The sequence below is a fragment of the Emiliania huxleyi genome (genome assembly GCF_000372725.1).
Source record: "Emiliania huxleyi CCMP1516 unplaced genomic scaffold EMIHUscaffold_493, whole genome shotgun sequence".
NCBI classification, from domain to species: domain Eukaryota; phylum Haptophyta; order Isochrysidales; family Noelaerhabdaceae; genus Emiliania; species Emiliania huxleyi.
The window spans coordinates 1,597-20,506 of NW_005198296.1; the positions used below are offsets into that span (position 1 = coordinate 1,597).

The 18,910-nt window shown below is 62.3% G+C and overlaps 4 protein-coding genes across 4 annotated transcripts; 1 reads left to right on the top strand and 3 right to left on the bottom strand.

Moving 5' to 3' along the window:
• Positions 1-6,682: 6,682 nt before the first annotated feature.
• Positions 6,683-7,684, bottom strand: EMIHUDRAFT_445677 (hypothetical protein). The gene is given in 2 exon segments (XM_005767431.1): positions 6,683-7,648; positions 7,665-7,684. The coding sequence occupies 1 exon segment, from the start codon at positions 7,611-7,613 to the stop codon at positions 6,729-6,731; it is 885 nt and encodes a 294-aa protein (XP_005767488.1). The 5' UTR covers positions 7,614-7,648; positions 7,665-7,684; the 3' UTR covers positions 6,683-6,728.
• A 4,337-nt stretch (positions 7,685-12,021) lies between these two features.
• On the top strand, positions 12,022-12,939 carry EMIHUDRAFT_445679 (hypothetical protein). The gene has a single exon (XM_005767432.1). It carries the CDS (start codon positions 12,044-12,046, stop codon positions 12,770-12,772), a length of 729 nt encoding a protein of 242 aa, XP_005767489.1. The 5' UTR covers positions 12,022-12,043; the 3' UTR covers positions 12,773-12,939.
• A 956-nt stretch (positions 12,940-13,895) lies between these two features.
• Positions 13,896-15,227, bottom strand: EMIHUDRAFT_445681 (hypothetical protein). The gene has a single exon (XM_005767433.1). The coding sequence runs from the start codon at positions 15,206-15,208 to the stop codon at positions 14,033-14,035; it is 1,176 nt and encodes a 391-aa protein (XP_005767490.1). The 5' UTR covers positions 15,209-15,227; the 3' UTR covers positions 13,896-14,032.
• Positions 15,228-17,249: 2,022 nt separating this feature from the next.
• EMIHUDRAFT_425110 (hypothetical protein) lies at positions 17,250-18,900 on the bottom strand (the record flags this gene model as incomplete). The annotated part of the gene is made up of 3 exons (XM_005767434.1): positions 17,250-17,634; positions 17,768-18,598; positions 18,751-18,900. Coding segments are annotated over 3 exons (1,163 nt in total), but the record flags the coding sequence as incomplete, so codon positions are not given.
• Positions 18,901-18,910: the final 10 nt, after the last annotated feature.

Genomic DNA, 18,910 nt, shown 5'->3' on the forward strand with positions numbered 1-18,910 from the left:
TCTCGCCTCATCTCGCCTCACCTCGCTTCATCTCGCCTCACCTCGCTTCATCTCGCCTCACCTCGCCTCATCTCGCCTCACACCTCGCCTCATCTCGCCTCACCCGCTCGCCTCATCTCGCCTCACCTCGCCTCATCTCGCCGAGGTACACCTCGCCTCATCTCGCCTCATCTCGCCTCACCTCGCCTCATCTCGCCTCATCTCGCCTCATCTCGCCTCATCTCGCCTCATCTCGCCACTCGCCTCCTCTCGCCTCATCTCGCCTCACCTCGCCTCATCTCGCCTCATCTCGCCTCATCTCGCCTCACCTCGCCTCATCTCGCCTCATCTCGCCGCATCGCCCCTCACCTCGCCTCACCTCGCCTCATCTCGCCTCATCTCGCCCCACATTTTTTTTCTTTTCTAGACCACTCCGAGACCGACCCAAGACCGACCCGAGACCCGAGATCGACCCGAGATCGACCCGAGATCGACTCGAGATCGACCCGAGATCGACCCGAGATCGACCCGAGATCGGCACGAGCGATCAACCCAACAATGCCCCAGAGCCCCCTCCGGGGGGACCAACAACCTAGCTAAAGAAACCCGCACGGTCAAACGCGCTTTTTTGAGCCCGGTTCCACACCAGTGCCCCGTCGACACACGGGGTGCAGTTTAGGTGATCGGCAGCCTCAGAGGAGTGGAAACTGATCCCCGGCGGGCCCTTCGCGACCGACGCGCGCGGCAGACGGCTTCGGATAGACATCGGCTCGGCTCCTAGCGGCTCGCAGAAGCAGCGCGGTCGCTCTCTCTCCGTCACGCCGTTGCGCGGTTGACGCTTTTTCGGCGCTCGCGGCGGGGCGGCAAAGCTGACTTTGAGGCCAATCAAGCCGGCCAAGGCCCCCACGGCGACGGCGCAGACACCACTCATGGCGCCGGTGGCCTCGGAGGCGGCGGAGATGGCGAGGTGTGCGCACATTTTGACGGGTGCGCCAGGCAGTGCTGGCGAGGCGCCCGCCGTTGACTGAACACCTTCTCGCGCGGCACGAGCGGCGCGCGGCGCTGCTGATGGGAGGAGGCAGTCACGGCCCGGACGGGTGCTGGCCGGTGGTCATCAGACCCGCGTCGTCACCGTATTCGGCGCGCAGTTCGGGACTGAACACCTCTCGAGGCGCGGCGCTGCAACTGCAAAGTGATTGGTGTGCATCCGGCAGAGCCGGCGCGCTACGGCTTGCGCCCGTTGTCCAGACGCGCCGTGCCGCGCTCGCGCGCTCGCCGGATCAGCGCGTGCGGCAGGAACGATGCCGGTGTGCCAGTGTGCCGGTGTCGCATGCGGTGTGCCAGCGCGCCGGGTCCAGCGGACGGCAAGTTGTGTGTGGAGCGGGCGCGCGGTGGCCGTGGCGAATGTGAGCCGGCGCCACTCGCAGCCTGGTGTCGAGGCGCACTGCCTACTGCCCGTCGACTCAGCCGTGCGGCGGGGTATCCGTTTCTGTGTGTCGGTGGTGGTGCGCTTGGCGCGCATAGTGTGCGTGGGGTCTGTGTGCGTGTGCCACTCGCTCGCTGCTGCTGGATGCAACGGTTTCCCGTCGTAGTGTGTTGGGCGGCCCGTCGTAGTGTGTTTGGGTTGCTGAAAAGGAAAAGGCGAAATCAAAAGAGCGCTGCGTGACTCTGACTGTGAAAGCGTGGGTCCTCCGACGAGATCCGAAAGTTGATCGCTGCCCGATTAGGGTGTGTGTGCGAGGCTTGTCGTCGGCGTGACAGCGACACGATCATGCTTCATCCCGGGCCGCCGATGGCCGATAAGGTTGCCCTAGGGTGGGAGGGCCCTGCGCGCGTCGTCACGCGGTGCTCAAACGCCTCGCGGCGGTGCTGGCACGCAGCCCGCTGCCACGGTGCAATATGCACAAGCCGGCTCGCGCGGCCGCGATGCTGTTCTCACGCCGCGCGATTGGCAGCAATCGGCAGCGCGAGTGTCAACGCGCAGCATAGCCTCGGCAGTGGCGGTGATGGCGCAGCAGGCGCAGCAGCAAAGGCCATGCCCAGCTCCCTCTGCGCCACCGGAGCGTAGTGCGGGTGTGCGCGATGCCATCCCCGTGGGCGTCATCAACTGTGCGCTGGTGGCGAGCCTCTGTGGTCCTCAAATGGCCCTTCTGGCGCTTCGATGCCGCTGCAGCCGCGGCGCAGCTCGACGGCGCTAACTGGGGTGAGACCAAGCTGTGCTCTCACAGTATGCCATTGCTACACACAGCCTATGGGAGGGTGCACACTTTTACCGGATCCCGCCGGGATCCCATGCTGGTGTGCGATGCTGTTCGGAGTGCCACTCGGTGGTAGCTGCGACGCGAGCGCTGCTGGGTGTGCCAGAGGCCAGCGCAGCATCCTAAGATTTGCCGAATGGGCCCACCAAGCTCCACGCCAAGTGGCCTGTCACGCCGGGCGGAGAGGGCCGCGTTTGAAGCAGCACAGGGAGCCGCACACTTTTACTTCGCACGTAAAAGTGTGCACACACCGGTGTGCAAGCAGGAGAGCCCACACAGCGTGGGTCGGGCCCAAGTGAAGGGCTAGCCTGTGGAGAGCTCAATGCACACACTACTGCCTGGGCCGTATCCACTAGACAGGCCACATAAGGCGAACGGCGTGCGCACATGGGGCACCCGAGATCAACCAGTAGTGTGCGCGTGCGTGCAGGCCGGGTAGGGCTCCTCTAGAATCGGCGCACGAGAAGGGCGGGAGTACCACCTTTCTCGCCCGCTCAAAGCGCGCCTGGCCGTTGCGAAGCGAGCGCCGGAGACCCGCGAGGTGAGACGCGGAGCGGGGGCCCATGTCGGGGCAGCGCGTGTGCGCGTCCCGCTCACGGCTCAGGCGCCAATCCGACAGCATGACCCACGCCTAGCTTGAGAGCAATGCAGATTATGCCCACTCGCAGTCCATCATAACGGGCCTCTTATGTTCACCCGACAACCTTCCGAAGCGAGAGCTGGCAATGCGCCGTCCGGGCTTGTGCGCCTAGGCCAAGGCGCGGCAGTACAGCCGACTATCGGCGGTTTGGACTGGCTCTCGTCAGCTGCACGCGCGCCCGGGTTGAAGCGGGATGGAGTGGTGACACCGGGCGGTGCGTCAGGCTACCCGACGACGTTGGAGTCACTGTCACACGTCGCGGACAGCCTGCACACACGGCGGGGCCGGTGCGAAACGGGTGAAAAAGAGACTTTGCGGATTTCAACCGACTACTAGAGCAATTGGCCGGCGCCCCTTGGGCGCCGGACCCGCCCCGGGGGCGTGGCGTGTCTAGTGATGTGGCACGTCTAGAATAGATCAAGAGATCAGTAGTCAAATCAGAAAAGAGAGGTAAAGGAACACTCCGGGCCTTCGTAACCGAAAGGTGAGCTGAAGTGCTCAAGAGTATCTGCGTCGTACTTGAGATCGCAATCTAACAAATCGCTCGTGGCGGGTGTCTCGTGGAACGGTGCATTCATTAGCACCTCGTACGGCGACATTGCATTGATCACTCGACATAGATCAGACCGGATCTGAGCCTTCAACTCCCTAATCTGTGGAGGGTCGAAAATATGCTCCATAGAACGTTCGAGCATATTTTTCTTCCACTCTTTCTCGTCTTTCGCTTTGAGTAGCTCTTTGAGCTCGGCAACGCGAGCATGACCGTTGAAGAACCGTTGAAGGAGCGCGTCGTACGCATATTGGTAGGGCAGCTGTGGGAATCCGTCACAAGCTACGTCACCTTCTTTGATCTCTTCAACACTGAGCGATCGGAAGAGGTCTTCTGACACGCACCGCAGCCCCCGCTCCGACCTTCGGATCTCAAAGTCCGTGATTCCGTGTTCCAAAGCCGCCCTTGAATCCAATTCCGTACGTGGCTTTTCCAATTGAGATAATTCCGTATTCCAATTCAAAGCCCGTAATTCCGCAATCCTAACACGCACCGCAGCCAACCGATGCTCTTGCGGTCTCAACCTGTGCATGTCGAGCCATTCTTCCGGTGAAAATTCACTCCAAGGTTGTGGTGCATTCATTAGCACCTCGTACGGCGACATTGCATCGACTTCTCGTCGCAGGTCAGATAGTATCGACGCACTCAGATCCTCAATTTGTGAATTCAGCTCCTCGATCTGTTCCTCTCGGGCCTGCTCTCTCTCTTCTAAATCCTTGCGAGTGAACGAATAGTGGCTGCAGCCTCTGAGCATGGCTCTGAGCTCTGAGTCCCGCTCATGGCTACGGCACATGCGGTCCAGAAGCGAGTCGTACGCGAACTGGAAGGGCAGCTGCGGGAATCCCTCACACGTAATGTTGTTCTTTCGGATCAGATCCGCATCGAGTCTCCTGTACACGTCTTCTGACACACACCGCAACGGCCATTTGTTCTCCTTGCAGAAGGTTTGGTACCCCGAACTGGCCCGCCACTCACGCAAGAGGTCGTCCGTGAGGACCAAGGTGCCTGGTCGTTGATGAATTCCCCCCATGATGATGCAGAAATAGCTGCCTGGGACTCGTCGTTGCTCTTCAAACCAGTTCTGCATTGCCTCAGACTCATGAGTGATGCGGTCACTCGTCTCTGTCAACCTTGCCATCATTGGCTGTCCCTGCTCCATGTATGTCCTCCATGCAACATCGCGACGGTTGACCTTGACGATCTCCTCTCGTCCATTCAAGAGAAACACCCGAACTCCCTGCACCAAATGTCCATCGACGAACTCCCCGTCATGGAACTCTCCGTTGCTGAACTTGACGCATCCCCTCCCAGTGAACTCGAGAAATGATCCCTCCCGTTTCCAGTGGCCGTCGTAGCACCTCACGCGGATTTCGTCCGACCGGTGGTCTTCTTCGAGATACATTCTCGCTCCTCTGCCAAAGAGGCCTCGTATAAATACCTCGTCGATGAAATGCCGATCGAGATCGGCCTTCTTGGCTCCCATCTCCTGTAGCTTGACAATACGTTGCGCATTCTCCCGCTGAACCTGCTGCATATCGACAGGAATCTTGCCGCCGAGCGTTGACGGTGGCTCCCGTACGCTGTACTGGATGGTCGCTGACGGGGGCGGCCGTCTCCCGAGCACCTTCTCCCACGCACTCAAAAGACGCTCCCTGACTCCGCTGGCCGAGGAATTCAGCACCAACCAGGTGAGGTTGGCCAGCTGAAAGAAGAGTTGGATTGTCGGCGTCTTGAAAGACTGCGAGCGCGCTGAGCTATGCTGCTGCTGTCTCTGCTTCTCTCGCCGGTCGCCGTCGTCGGGCGGCCGCTGGCGTGCAGTGCGGTCTCGGCTCTGCTCATGGACCTTTTTCTGTGCCTTTAGGCGCTCTGCCATCAGCTTCCTGCGGGCGTCTCGCTCCTGCTCCCATCGGGCGTGATCGGCACTGAAGGCGGCCGCGTTCGCGTACGGCCTGCCCGGCCCGATTTCCTCCTGCCGTGGCTCGGCCCGAAGCTTGTCCGGCAGGGGAGGCACGTGGATGGTCGAGGGGCCGGCACCGGCCGACATGCATGGAGGGCGAACGCGCGACCAAATTTCGGGCGGACAAACCGCGCGGGCTGCTACTTTCAATGATAGGGATGCGGGTTTTTTCAGCTATGTTGTTGACCCCCCCTCACCCCGAGTGTCCGTGTCCTTCGCGAGTCACCGATGGGGAGCGGGGGGGGGGGGTGCGAAAAACGAACAGGGGAGGCTGGGGAGGGGGGGGTCCACTCTGAAGACAGCCGACCGCGGAGGGGTTTTGTCCCACAGGGTTTTACCCTCCGCGTGAGGATCGGCGCGGCGAGGGGGTAGGTTCGAATTCGCCGCGCAACATTTCACCCCCACAGGACCCCGCCCACCCCCCCTCATGGTCCCACCTAGTACCCCAATGAGCCTTCGCACCCCCTCCTTGCGCAGTGTCCCCCACTATGTGTCGCCGTTATCGGGGCACGCTATCCTGTGTAGTCAGGGCAAGTGGGGGCGGGGGGCACTCCCATCTCTCCTGTGTACGGGTGGTGACTGTCTCTAGTCTCGGAGGGGGGCTTGAAGCTAAGAATATTTTTTTTTGTCAGTGTGCCTGTGGTTGCGAGAGACCTGCCAGTGAGAAACTGGAGGAAGGTCGCCAGATGGAGATGAGACCGCCAGTGGAGTAGGGAGTCCACCGAGCTGCGAGCCTGTCGCATTCCCTTGTCAGGAGCAGGAGAACTAGGAGAGCGCAACCAGTAGGAGGCCCGTGCCTGCCCCCGTGCCGCCTGGTGCAAGTTTGTCCTATATACGAGAGGGGAATCCCTGGGACCCTGTCTTGTGGGTGAACCCTGCCCAGCCCCCCTCCGTGTCGCGATGCGCTCCCCACTCCCGTTCCCCTGTGTCCCTGATCGTCCTTCCAAAATCCTGCTCGTGCAGGTGGGGACCTTGTGCTTGTCCTCCTCCCTGTCCCATCCCTCGTTTGGTTTGCCTGTTATCTTTCTTTCAGACGCCCGAGCGCCGAGGGCGAATATCTGAGCGCGCGGACGGCTCGCACACCGCTCTCCTTTTGTCTCTCTTTTTGCTGGCGAACTCAAACCCAAGCGACTCACGTATGGGGCACACGTGTGCGCGTACCGCGTACCGGTCGGCTCTATCAGGTTAAGGAGATAGGATACGGCATACGCACATAATCATAAAGATTAAAGTTAGGGGTCGCGTATATATTCCTATACAAGGACGGCTGATCGTTTCTTTTTCCTGCGTACGCCCCAAGAAAATAAATGTGTCTTGTCTCACAAAGGCAACCGCCCCTGCGCCTCATAGCAGCCCGCAGTTGACAATCTCGACGCGCCGCAGGAGCTGCCCCGTCCTGTCCTCCGCGCGGCTGTCGCCGATGGTCTTTGACAGGGATGTGAAGAGGCTCTTCTGCGCGTTGAACACGTTGTCGGCGACCGAGCCGGGCTCCTCGAGGCTCCGCCCCGTGATGTACGGGAGGCCCTCGATGAGCGGCAGCAGCCCGGCCGAGTCCTGCGACAGCCGCCCGATCACCTCCCAGCCGCTGTCCAGCTGCGGCGCCGGGCCGAGAGTGATGCCAAACTCGGGCCCCGCCGAGAACTGGCGCCGCGTGATCAGCCCGCGCCGGTCATGCTTGAGCTCGTTCACCTCGACCACGCCATCGAGCGGGACGAGCCGCGAGCCGTACTCGTACTGTTGCGCGCCAGCAAACTCCGTGAGCCGCAGGCCGTTGATACGCCCGCCCTGCAGGATCACTCCGGGCCGCAGGGTGGTGAAGGCGCCGGTGCGGTAAGACGGCCCGTCGCTGCTCGACCGGAACTGGCCAATGTCGCCCTTCACAAAGCCCTTGAATCGCTCCACCGCTTTAGGCGCGTCGTTGCCGTAGAGCTCGAACTGGACGCGCCCTCGCACGGCCGCGTCCTCCAGGACGCCGCTGTCGACGTCAAAGCTGCGGATCACGCGCAGGTCGATGAAGCCCCGGTCCGTCACTGCGGCGGGCGCGGACGCGGCGGCTGGCGCGGCGGCTGGCGAGGCTGCCGGCGAAGGCTGCGGCACGAGGCATCCCAACGCTCCGCCGACGAGTACTGCCCGACGCGGAGCATGCGCGGCGGCTGCGGCGGAACAGGAGAGCAACACAGCAAGAAGAATGGCTGAGGAGCGGGTCGCGGGTCCCATGTGCAGGTGCATGTTTTGTGCCGTCGGCCAGCTCTGGGCGCCGCCAGCCAGGCGCCGCACGCCAGCCTCTCTGGTCGCGCCTAGTTAGAAAGTCGGCTGCACAGAAAGCAGAAAAAAAGTTGCCGCGCGGGTGGGAAGAGAGTAAGAAGGGGCCGCCGCTTAGACCCGAGGCGTGGAGAACGACAGAGAGCCGAAAGAGAGTATTGGGCCCGCTCCTCTTCGAGACGAGGCGCCACGGCTGGAATAACCAAGGCCTCGCTCGCATGCGACTTCGCACGCAACCTAGCCAAGCAGGGAGAGAGAGAGAGAGAGAGAGAGAGAGAGAGAGGACGGGTAGGGGGGCTGTGCCCGGGCGGTGTCCGGTGTGGAGTCCCCTTCTGATCCCGCCTGGGATGTTGGGTGTGAGGTTGTGGCGGCTTCGATCCCAAGGGGGGAGCTGATCCCACTCAATAACCAACTCTCAGGGGCAGTAGGTGGGCGAGCTTCAGGCACGCTCATCTCGATCGTCAAGACGTCGCTACGCGCGGTCTTCCGCGGGGGGAGCTGCGTCGACGGGTGCGGGACCGCGGCGCAGCCAGTGCCGCGGCGAGGCCTCCGGCTGTTTGCGGCGGGCGGCTTGCTGCTCGCTGCGATTGCGAAAAACTCGTCTCGCCACACGCCAAGGGCTTATGCTCTGGCGAGACGTGAGGCGCATGCGCCCAGGAGGGGAGGGGGCATGTGTAACGACACTGCTAGAGATGCCTTTCGGGGCCCAGAGATAAAACTTCTGTGATGCCATGCGTGACCTAGTAGTGTCCCCAGCTATGGGCGTGTCCACGTTGGAGCCAGGTGTGGTGTGGGCGCGAGAATAGCTCCGCCGTTCATGGAGGCAACCGATGCGAGTCGACTGGTGTGTGTCGTCGTGGTTTCGTATCAAGAATTCTCTCTCTCTCTCGCCAAGCAGGGGATAGCGACATGGTCGGACGTGCCAGAACGGGGCACCGGGGAAGTGTTGACGTGGCGGCAAATGAAGCGAGTCTATGGCCTCAGAGACAACACGACGGAACACAGCGAATACACGAGGCTGGCGGAGCAGCTGGAGCGACCAGAGTGGGCACAGCTGCGACAATACTGGAAGTGGGCGGTTATAGAAGGGCGCGCACACGGTCAGGAGACGGGATGGAGGGCGCCCGACAGGGTGCTGAAGGTGAAGGCAGCAAGGAAGGCGCCGACCTGCTACGGGGGGGGGCAGAGAGGAGTACGGACACGGATGGGAGTACCTCTGCGAATGGGAAGGCGAGCAGAGCGACAGTTGGGTGTGGCATGATAAGATGGCGAGCGTAGAGTATGTCGGTGATTTGGCTAACACATGGGAGCGGGAGCTGATGCATGCGCAAGGCGTGAGATGGCAAGCGGCGTCCTTCCGAGAGTGGCTAGAGCACCGCAGAAGGCTAGGTAGTTCGGGGCCGGAGGCAGCGCAAGCGGACAGAGCACTAGAGACGTGCGATGGGAAAGGTAATGCACCGTCGTGGAGCGATGTGCTCGATCGATTCATCGATTACAGCAGGGAGGTAAACGGGTTGTGCACACACGGCCCCAACATGACAGAACACACGTTCGAAGAAGGGCGAACCAAGACGGACATCCGAGTGGAGGGGAGGGCCAGGACGCTCTAACGGGGCGAGCGCGATCAGAGTAGGGGAGCTACAGGAGGACCCCCTAACGCGCTTCTTGCTCTGATACGACGAGTTTGAGACGGGGGGAGAGCTGAGAGACGGCAAGGGAGCGCAAATCAAGATGGGAAAGGACAGCGAGCCGCTCCGATCGGGGAAGGGACGAGCTCTGAACGTGAAAGCAGCACAGACAACATGACATGTGCATGTGTGCGCACACATGCGCATGTGCATGTGCATGTGCATGCACATGCACATGTCTCGCGCTGCACGTCTCACACCAGTTCACACACTTTGCGGCGACGGACGGAGGAAAGGACCATGAAGACAAACTGGCTGAGGATAGAAAGTACGTACCGAACCCAGGGTGGCGTACGGCGTGTTCGAAGGACCGACGCGATTTGGGAGGCGCGCCCCGGGAGACGCACAGGTAAGGGACCCCAACGGAATCGGGCCCTGTGGAGAAGAGGAGATACGGACAGCCTTTGGGCAGGCATGTGGGGAGGAAAGCTGCCGAGCACGTGGAGGTGATAGACGCGGAGATGTACGCGATACTCGCATACCTACGCAAAATGGCGAGCGCGAGCGACGCGCAGACGCGACGGTGCTTAGTGCTATGCGACTGCAAACCCGCGCTGCAGCAGATTGAGAATGCGCACCGCAAAGGGATGCCAGAGGGCCTGAGGGACTGGGAGAGAGGCGGTCTCCTAGAGGCGATTGCTTACTATAGATCGAAGCTAGAGGCGGTGGTCTTTGTGTGGGTGCCTTCGCACGTGGGAATAGCCTGCAACGCATACGCCGACGCAGTAGCGACAGCATACCTCGGAAACAACGATACGGAGGACGCCTCAAAAGTGGTGCGGGACGCGGTGCGAACTAGGCCATGCATGTACACGACGCGAAGGGAGGCGGCAGAGGACACAGAGAAGAGGGAGATAGTGGACCGACGGACGTACGGGCACATGTGTCAGAGCGCGCACGAGTGGGTGTGCGGACAATTTCGAAAGACGGTGAGGCCGGGATCGCACACGGCAGGGGTGGCGGGACGGTTGTGGAGCGAAGTGGCTGTAGCCAGCCTCAAACACCCATGGGACAATAAGATGAGATTACCAGACGAGAACGGGGGGAAGGACAGGCGAGCGACATTTGACGACGTCGGGGATCACAATGTGACGACCAAAACGATCTTGGGAGCCAGGGTGAGACAACAGGTCGGGGTGCCACACGGGGCGCACCACAGGCGTATTCTAGGGGGGGAAACGAAACGGGGAATGAGGGGCCCCGCCACGAGAAGTGCGTTCTGGGGATGCAGAGCGTGCAAGGCGGCTAGGGAGAAGGCCACAAAAGAGGCGCGCGAGGCAAGGAGCGCGTTTCCCAACGCAGCGATGCGCCGTATCATCAATCTCGCCGAGGACGGGAGCGGGGCGCGCCACTCCGCCGACGCGCTCTTCATCACGGCCAAGGCGGCGGAGCTCTTCATGACGCGCCGCCTGTGGGACGCCCGCGCGGTGTGTCGGCGCGAAGCGAAGCAAGATCCTACCCCCGGCGACAGCAAGAGTCGAACGGGAGGCGCCGGACTCAAAAGACACCGCCACATTCCTGAGACGCGCGAGGGCAGCCTCCTTAAAGGCAAAATGGGCTCTAGATTCGGAGCGCTCGCCGAAGAGGAGTACGACAAATTAGCGCCCGTGATTGCCTGCACGCTGCCCGCACTCACGGACTCCATACCCGAAAGAAAGAGAGGGGAGCTCGCAGGAGAGGTGACGAGAGAACTACAGGTAGTGGGGAAGGCAGCCTCGATCGCCATACTGACATGGATGCGAAACAACGACAAGACCAAGGCAAGGGCAGAGGAACGAGATAGAAGAATATAGGGTGGATAAAGCGCCTGTTCACGGCATGGAGGGTGAGCCACGCTGAACGTGCTGAACGTAGAGCCGAACGGGAGGAGAAGCCGGGGAAGACGAAACACCAGTGGTAATCCCGTCGTCAGCTGTAACGATGCACCCGAAGGGGACCCCAGCGTCCGAAGAGAGAGTGGACCTGAGCAACGATATGACTTGGCGGCAAATGATCGCAGTGGGCGTCATAAGAGTCATCCTTGCGCGAGGAGAGCTCGATAAACTCGAGGGGCCAGGATATGCCGCGAGGAGGGCAGAGTTACGCCGAGAGGCGAGAGCAAGGGATCGGCAGGCAGCGGCGTCGTCGCAGAACGAGGCAGAGGGGAGCGAAGCGACAGAGGAAGAAGCGACAAGGGAAAGAACGACGAGAGTGGGAAGACCGCGAGGTGGCATGAAGGTTGCAGCGAGAATCGGAGAGGGACTGCGAAGAGAGATAGGAAGAGGCAGACGCCCAAGGGTGGGCGACGGCTAGCGCACCACACCCCTCTTCTTAAAATCCCTGTGTGGTGGCGGCGTGCCGTCCTCCCAACCCTCCCTAGGGTGGCGCATGACGAACTCCGGTCTATCCAGACTCTCCCCTCTCCTCCCCGCACCGTCTGTTTCCTTTCTTTCTTTCTTTCTGCGAAAAAAACAAAATATTTAAACGAAGCCACGATTGCGGATGTGGGGACTAGATGATTAGAAGGGTGGAGGGGCCCGTCTGCAGAGTTACTGGGGCCTGGACAGTTCGAGAAATTAAAGAAAAAAGATAAAACTCTGTGCCGGTCGGGGTTTGCCCGCCGAAAAGAAAGCCAATTCTGGACTTGGGCCTGCGGGCGGCCTTCTCTCGAGGTCTCGAGATACACAAAGCGGCCAAGGTCGGGGTTCGGTCGGGACACGTCCCAGTGCCATGTCCGGCCTCGCCAGCAGGGTCGCAACTGCGCTCGCTCGCTGCATGGCGCCCTCGCGCAAGCGCTGCCAGCACACGGACGAACGCGCATCCACCGGCATGAGCGTCAACGAGTGCTGCGCGATCTGCCTGGAGACGGACGAAGGTGACGGTGTCGGCCGCTGGTCCCGCATGAGCTGCGGCCACCGCTATCACGCGGCATGCATTCAAAGATGGGCAAGGGAGAGTGGTGCGTGCCCCATCTGCAGCGCCGAGCTACCAGCCGACCTTCGCAGGCTGTCCGAGTTTGGCAGTCGCGGAAGTCCAGACTCCGGTCGTGGTGCACCCTGCTCGTCTGAGCTGATCGTGCCCTTGCACCTGCACGTCCGGCGCTGCCCCGGCTGTCACGGCCCCATTGAGAAGGTGGGAGGCTGCAACCAAATGCGCTGTCGCTGCGGCCAGCAGTTTGACTGGCGGGAGGCCGCACCCGTGACGTCCCGAAATAGCCTTCGTGTTGCGATGCCCGAAGGACCGGTACCGCGGCTCGTCTGCGCGATTGGGATCACCTGGTGGTGCGGAGGCACGTTTGCCCTCAAGTGCGTGGCCACCACCATTCTTGTGTGCGGGGCAGTCTGGCTCGTCTGCTGTGCACTTGTCGCGTGGGTCGTCAACGTCGTGCTTCAGGCGATAGGCGAGGCGATCGCCGAGGGATTGCGCGAGGGGCTACGCGAGGCGATTCGGGGAAGGTGACCACGGTAGTGGTTGACTGTAGGGTGGCTGTGGGTGGCTGGTACGGTGCTCGACCAGAACAGGAGTACCACAGACACAATTGTCGCGTGCACCGCACGCGGGCCACAGAGGAAGTCCACAAGAGGGAGGCGTCTCGTCGGTCATATGTTCCGATATCGGCTTTGATACCCCCTGTATCGGAGTTATGGCACACTTAGGAGCTGTTAACGTGAAGAGAGTGGTACCAGAACTGTGGGTCGTTGCGGCACGCATGGGGGGCCTCCCGGACGTATGATCCTAGCCCAATACGTCCCACGGAGCACATTTCGATTTTTGACAGAATTAAATGCACTGCCCCCGCACGGTACTAATAGTCGTAGTTTTGGCACCGCTGCCCTTCACGGCACCACACCGCCGCTTGACAGCCCGGGATTAGCCTAGCAGCGAGTGGGCATCGCCTGCCGGTCGGCTGGGCACGAGCCAAGCACTTGGGCGGCCGTCAACCGAGTCCGAGCGGCGCCTGAGGCGGGTGCCACGGCGTCTGCACGAAGGCGTGGCGGGGTGAGGAGCCAGGAGTGGTGAACACCTCCCCGTCGGGCGCGCGGCGCGCCGGATGGTCCGCCGAGGCCGCCGCCGCCCCGGCGGCGGCGATGGGGGCGGCGGGGCCGACCCGGCCGGCGTTTGTCGGCTCCACCTACAGAAGAGCAGTCTCTGTGGGTCGACGATACTAACTCGGTAGTAACGCGGAGCGGTGCTGTGCGGCGCCGAGTTGTGCGCGAGGCGACCTTCTGAGGCTACCTGAGCTGGCAATGGATGCCACCAGGACGCACGGCTAGCAGGAGCCAGTCAGGCATGCCCTGCTGTGGAGCAGAGCCGGCTGGCGCACCGGCGATACTAACTCAGCGCGCCGCGAGAGGCGAATCTGGGCGACTTTGGAGGCGCAGTTCTCGAGCTTGCCGTCGACGATTGATGTCGGGTAAATTGTCACTGCCGTCGGGGAAGGTATTCTCTCAGCAGGCCGAGCGCCGTGGCCTGGCTCGGCTCGCTGCGAACGCCGCGAATTTATCAGTGCCAAAACTCAAAAAAAATGGTACTAACGAAGACTACGATACAGGGGGTAGCGAAATATTCGTACTGTCTCTCAACGGAGGATAAATAGGCACTCCAACACGCGTACCAGCAGCTCTGAACTCTAGAACTCAACCGGCCGTCCATCCGTGTACCGCAATATCCAATAAATATCAACAACCGAGCGGCAGCCTCTCTCAACTGCGCCGCTCCTCACGCCGCTGCCACCGCGCCGCCAACGGTCTGGTGCACAATCTCGCGCGTGCCGTGCATCTTGCCCATCCCCTCCTGCGTCGCGTGGCCGTGCGAGCCCAGGTTGATCTGCGAGATGCCGTCCGTGCCGAGCCCGTCGATGCCCTTGATGTTGGTCGTCCGGTCGATGTTCTTCGACGTGTCAAACGTGCCCGCCTGCGAGGCGTGCCCGTGCGAGCCCATGCCGACCGCGGTCGTGGTGCCGTCGCCGCCGAGCCCGTCGATGCCCTTCACGTGGTCGACCTTGCTGATGTTCTTCGACGTGTCGAAGGTGCCCGCCTGCGAGGCGTGGCCGTGCGAGCCCATCCCCACCGCCGTCACGCTGGCGTCGGTCCCCAGGCCGCCGATGCCCTTCACGTGGTCCACCTTGCCGATGTTGCGGCTGGTGTCGAAGGTGCCCGCCTGCGACGCGTGCCCGTGCGAGCCCATCCCCACTGCCGTCACGCTGGCGTCGGTCCCCAGGCCGTCGATGCCGCGGACCTTGTCCATCTTACCGATGTTGCGGCTGGTGTCGACGGTGCCGGCCTGCGAGGCGTTGCCGTGCGATCCCTTGCCGAGGAAGGTCTGCTCCGCCCGGCCCTTGCGCAGCGTCTCCTCGTCAAAGTGCCGCACCGACTTGTCCGCAAGCTTCGCCCCGAGGGTCGGGCCGCCGTAGCCGGGCACCTTGCCGCTGACGCGGCCGAGCGAGTGGATGTTTGTGATGACGGCCATCATGTCCTGGTTCTCGTAGAGCGAGACGGTCTGGAAGAGGTCGTGCTTCGGGACGCCCAGCGCGCTGCACGCCTCGAGGTACTTGGCGATGTTCTCCATCTGCTGGAACGCCATCTTCATTGTCGACGGCTTCTTGCAGACGCCGGGCTTGAGCGCGTTGACGAGGGCGCAGAGGACGACGCCCGACTTGAGCGCCTCCTGGAGCGTGCCCTCGAGCGCCTCGCCCGTCACCGCCTCGATCCACTCCCGCGCCTCGCGCTCCATCTTCGGGTCAAACTTGGCCGCCGCCTTGTCGGCGAGCTCTTTGTCCATGCCGTAGAGCGGGATGCCGTCCTCGCGCTTCGCGGCGCCGTCGTAGCCGGCGTGCACCGCGTTGCTGACCGGCTTGGTGGGCACGCGCGTCGACATGAAGTGGTGGTCCGTCATTGTTGAGGGTTCGACTGAGAGTGCGAGTTGTGGACGTGCGAGTTTTGAGCTTCCTTGCCCTTGATCACGTGGACTGCGCGCGGCGGAGCCTGCCGAGATGCTTACTTCGCCGCCCGAATCAGCCATTGTTTCCGCATTCATGCGTCATGGGAGTCATGAGTTCGAACCAGTCTGGGGCGATTCCCGCCCGTGCGTGGCGGGCGGCGGTCAGTTTATAGGTCAGTGGCATAGATAGATCGCGCGGGGCGGTCGGTCGTGAGCTCTGTCTGGGCCGGCTGTGAGAGGGAAAGTGTTCAATTGGTAGAAAGAAAGAAAGAAAGAAAACGGACAACCCAAGCGAGGGATGGGAGGACGGCACGCCGCCACCACACAGGGATTTTAAGGAGAGGTGTGTGGTGCGCTAGCCGTCGCCCACCCTTGGGCGTCCGCCTCTTCCTATCTCTCTTCGCAGTCTCTCGCCGATTCTCGCTGCGACCTTCATGCCACCTCGCGGTCGCCCCCTTCTCGTCGTTCTTTCCCTTGTCGCTTCTTCCTCTGTCGCGTCGCTCTCCTCTGCCTCGTTCTGCGACGCCGCCGTCGCATGCCGGTCCCTTGTTCTCGCGGCTTGTTGCGCCTTTCGGCGCAGCTCCGCCCTCCTCGCTGCATATCCTGGCCCCTCGAGTCTATCGAGCTCTCCTCGCGCAAGGACAAGTCTTCTGACGCCCACTGCGATCATTTGCCACCCAGTCATGTCGTTGCTCAGGTCCAACTCTCTCTTCGAACACTTGTGCCTTCACGGATGATGCTGGCGCTGGGGTCCCCTTCGGGTGCATCGTGACAGCTGACGACGGGATTTCCACTGGTTCATCCTCCTCTGAGTCGTCTTCCCCGGCTTCCTTCCGCTCGGCTCTACGTTCGGTACGTTCGGTGCCTTCCCCACTGTCTGTAGTTCTCTCGTCACAATTGGTAGAGACCGACCGCCGGGCATGTTTTTCTTCAAAGCTAGGCACCGTTGTATCCCCCTGGATATATATATGTGGCGTTGCAGCTCTCTTGCCGGCGGAGCTCTGACAGCTCTGACAGCATATTGTCACACGACAGCGTGATGAGCCTCGCGCGTTCGATATCTACCCTGGCCTTCGTCGTCTCTGCCGTGGTTCACCTCGGCCTCGTCCAGTCCGCCGGTGGCCTGCTCGACTCGTGCAACGCATTTGGCTTCGTCGGCGTATCTGCGGAAGAGTGCCACGCGATTACAACGTCTGTGCAGCGGACTGGCGGCCAGGCGGAAAAGGACATGCTCGCGCTCGCCTTCGCGGCGATGCGCGGCGAGTGCTGCCAGTTCATCGGGATGGGCGCGGGCTCGGTGTACGCCCTGCTCTTCCTCTCAAAGGGCACGGATGAGGCAGGCAAGCTTCGGAAGGGAGATTTGCGGTTGATATCAAACGCGGCAATATCTGCACAATAGGTGGCGGTAATCCACTTCATGCACTCGGTGTGGGCCTGCATTGTTCAGGTGGCTTCTCACAAAACCACATTCACAACTGATTCACAACAGGGCCGGATTTCACCGCTCTCACACGCCACGGGTTCCCGGCTGAGAGAATGTGGCATCTCCAGGTGGTCAACTCGCAGAACGCAGGACTGTTGCCCTTCCTGCCCGCAGCGGCAGACGAGTACGACCCGGTGTCCGGTGCCAAGCTCAAGCCCTTCCTCCTCCTCGTCGGTTGCCAGGCCGTCTTGTATGTGGCCGCCTTCCTCCTCTCGCGAGGCAACGGGCGCGTCGCCAAGAGCAAGGATGCGTGAGGGCGCCCAAGCGCACAGCCAGAAACTAAGGCGTGACTGAGAAAGTGAGCGTGCTAGACCTCACAGCTACGTACCGTACACGTACGACAGAAGGGTGTGGACGTCTCGTCGTCGACGTGCCACATGCGCAGTGCGCGCGACGACACTCGACAGACACTCAATCTCAGAGTGCCAGCGGAGAGCGCGAGCAAAATGAAAATTTCTTTCCAGTATGTGTGTATATATACGAAGCGCCTACATGTGGTGTTGGCTGGCCGTTCCCACGTATACACGTCTCTCTCGAAAACGAAAATGCAGACAGCCCGAGACAGGTGCCACGGCTAGCCCACGCGCCCCACGGCCCACGCGAGCGGGGCAGACCAAGCGTGAACACTCTCCCTCGTGTCCCTGCTGCCACCTGCTGTGTGAGCGAGCCTCAAGGGCAGCCTCCAGACAACGGTGGACAGGATATACACATTCGTGCTACGAGCTGCGGCTTCGGGTGGATTTCGTTCGCACCGCTAGTGCATGTCCATTGGCTTGGGGGCGGTAAGGGTCATCCCCTTGCCGAAGTCGGGCTCCGGACCAATCAGCCCGGCGGCGTAGAAGTACGGCGTGTACGACGCGTTCCCCGGATTGGAGGCGACGGCAGCCTCGATGTACTCCTGAAGCAGGGCGGGCCAGAGCGGTTATGTGGCGCTGCTCCAGCGTGAGAGATCTTGGGGTGCCGTGAGCTGCAGGTGTTGGGTGCGTGTGGTGGTGCGGGGGGGGGGAGGGGGGGGGGGGGGGTCTCATCGCCTTCGACGAGAAGTTGTAGCCGACGGCAAACTTGCCCGGCTCCCACGTCGGGATGACGTTGAAGGCCATCAGGCAGAGGATGCACGAGGGCACCGGGAAGTGGGCCTTGAAGCCCATGTTGTAGTCGTTGAAGACGCGGAGGCTCCACGTGGCGTCGGGTCCGTCGGCCGTGATCTCGGCGATCCCGAGTGCGGCCGGCGCCGCGGGGTACATCATGTCGGTACCGTACTGGAAGTGCGTGCCGCCGAAGGAGAGCATGCCCGGCTTGATCTTGCGCTTCGAGATCCAGATCATCGGCGGGCTGCCTGTTGCAAAGCCCGCGGCCGTCTCGGCGCCGGGCGACTTGAGGAAGCCGCGCGTCTCGGTGCCAAACTCGTACTTGCACTTGGGGTCGGCCTCGAGCGCCTCCTTGACGGCCGCGTCCCAGCCGCCCCAGACGACGCAAAAGTCGCTCTCCGGCCCGCCCGCGTAGCAGGCGGCCAGGTCGGCCGGCACCGCAGGGAGGTCGGACGCGGAGTCGGCCCAGGTGAACTGCACGACGGTGTTGTCCGTGTCGCGGTCGACGAAGGAGAAGCAGGCGCGGACGCCAGTGCCCTCCATCGCGGCGGTGCCGTACTTTGTAAAGGCGGCGGTATAGGTGGAGAGGTCCGCGACGGTGCGCTTGGCGAAGATGACGACCGGCTTGGAGGAAGCCGACGGGCGCTTTGGGTCGGTGGCCACGCAGCAAACGCCGGTGGCGTCGCTGAGCTTGTAGCACGGCTGGAAGCACGGGCCGAGCGAGACGAGAAGCGGGATCGCCACGGGTGCCAGCTTGCCGACGACGGCGTCGTACTTGTAGCATGGCGAGGGGAAGGGCACAGTGAGGGCAGGAGGCGCGTGGCGGAGCACGACGGCTTCCGCGACGTGAGAGACGGTGTGAGCGCCAGCGTGCCGCAGTGTGAAGGAGGCGTGGCCTGCCGCTCTACGGGAAGACTACGGCGCACGTGAGTCACGGTGATGCCGCTCGAGGCGCTGAGGAATGAGTCGCCCAGGCAGCACGGGCAGCACAGGCACGGGCAGAACGGCTGGCCAAAAGCGGGCGCTCCGGTGACGCAGTTGAAGTTGGCCATCACGCAGTGCCGCAGATATCAGCGGCGGGGCCTC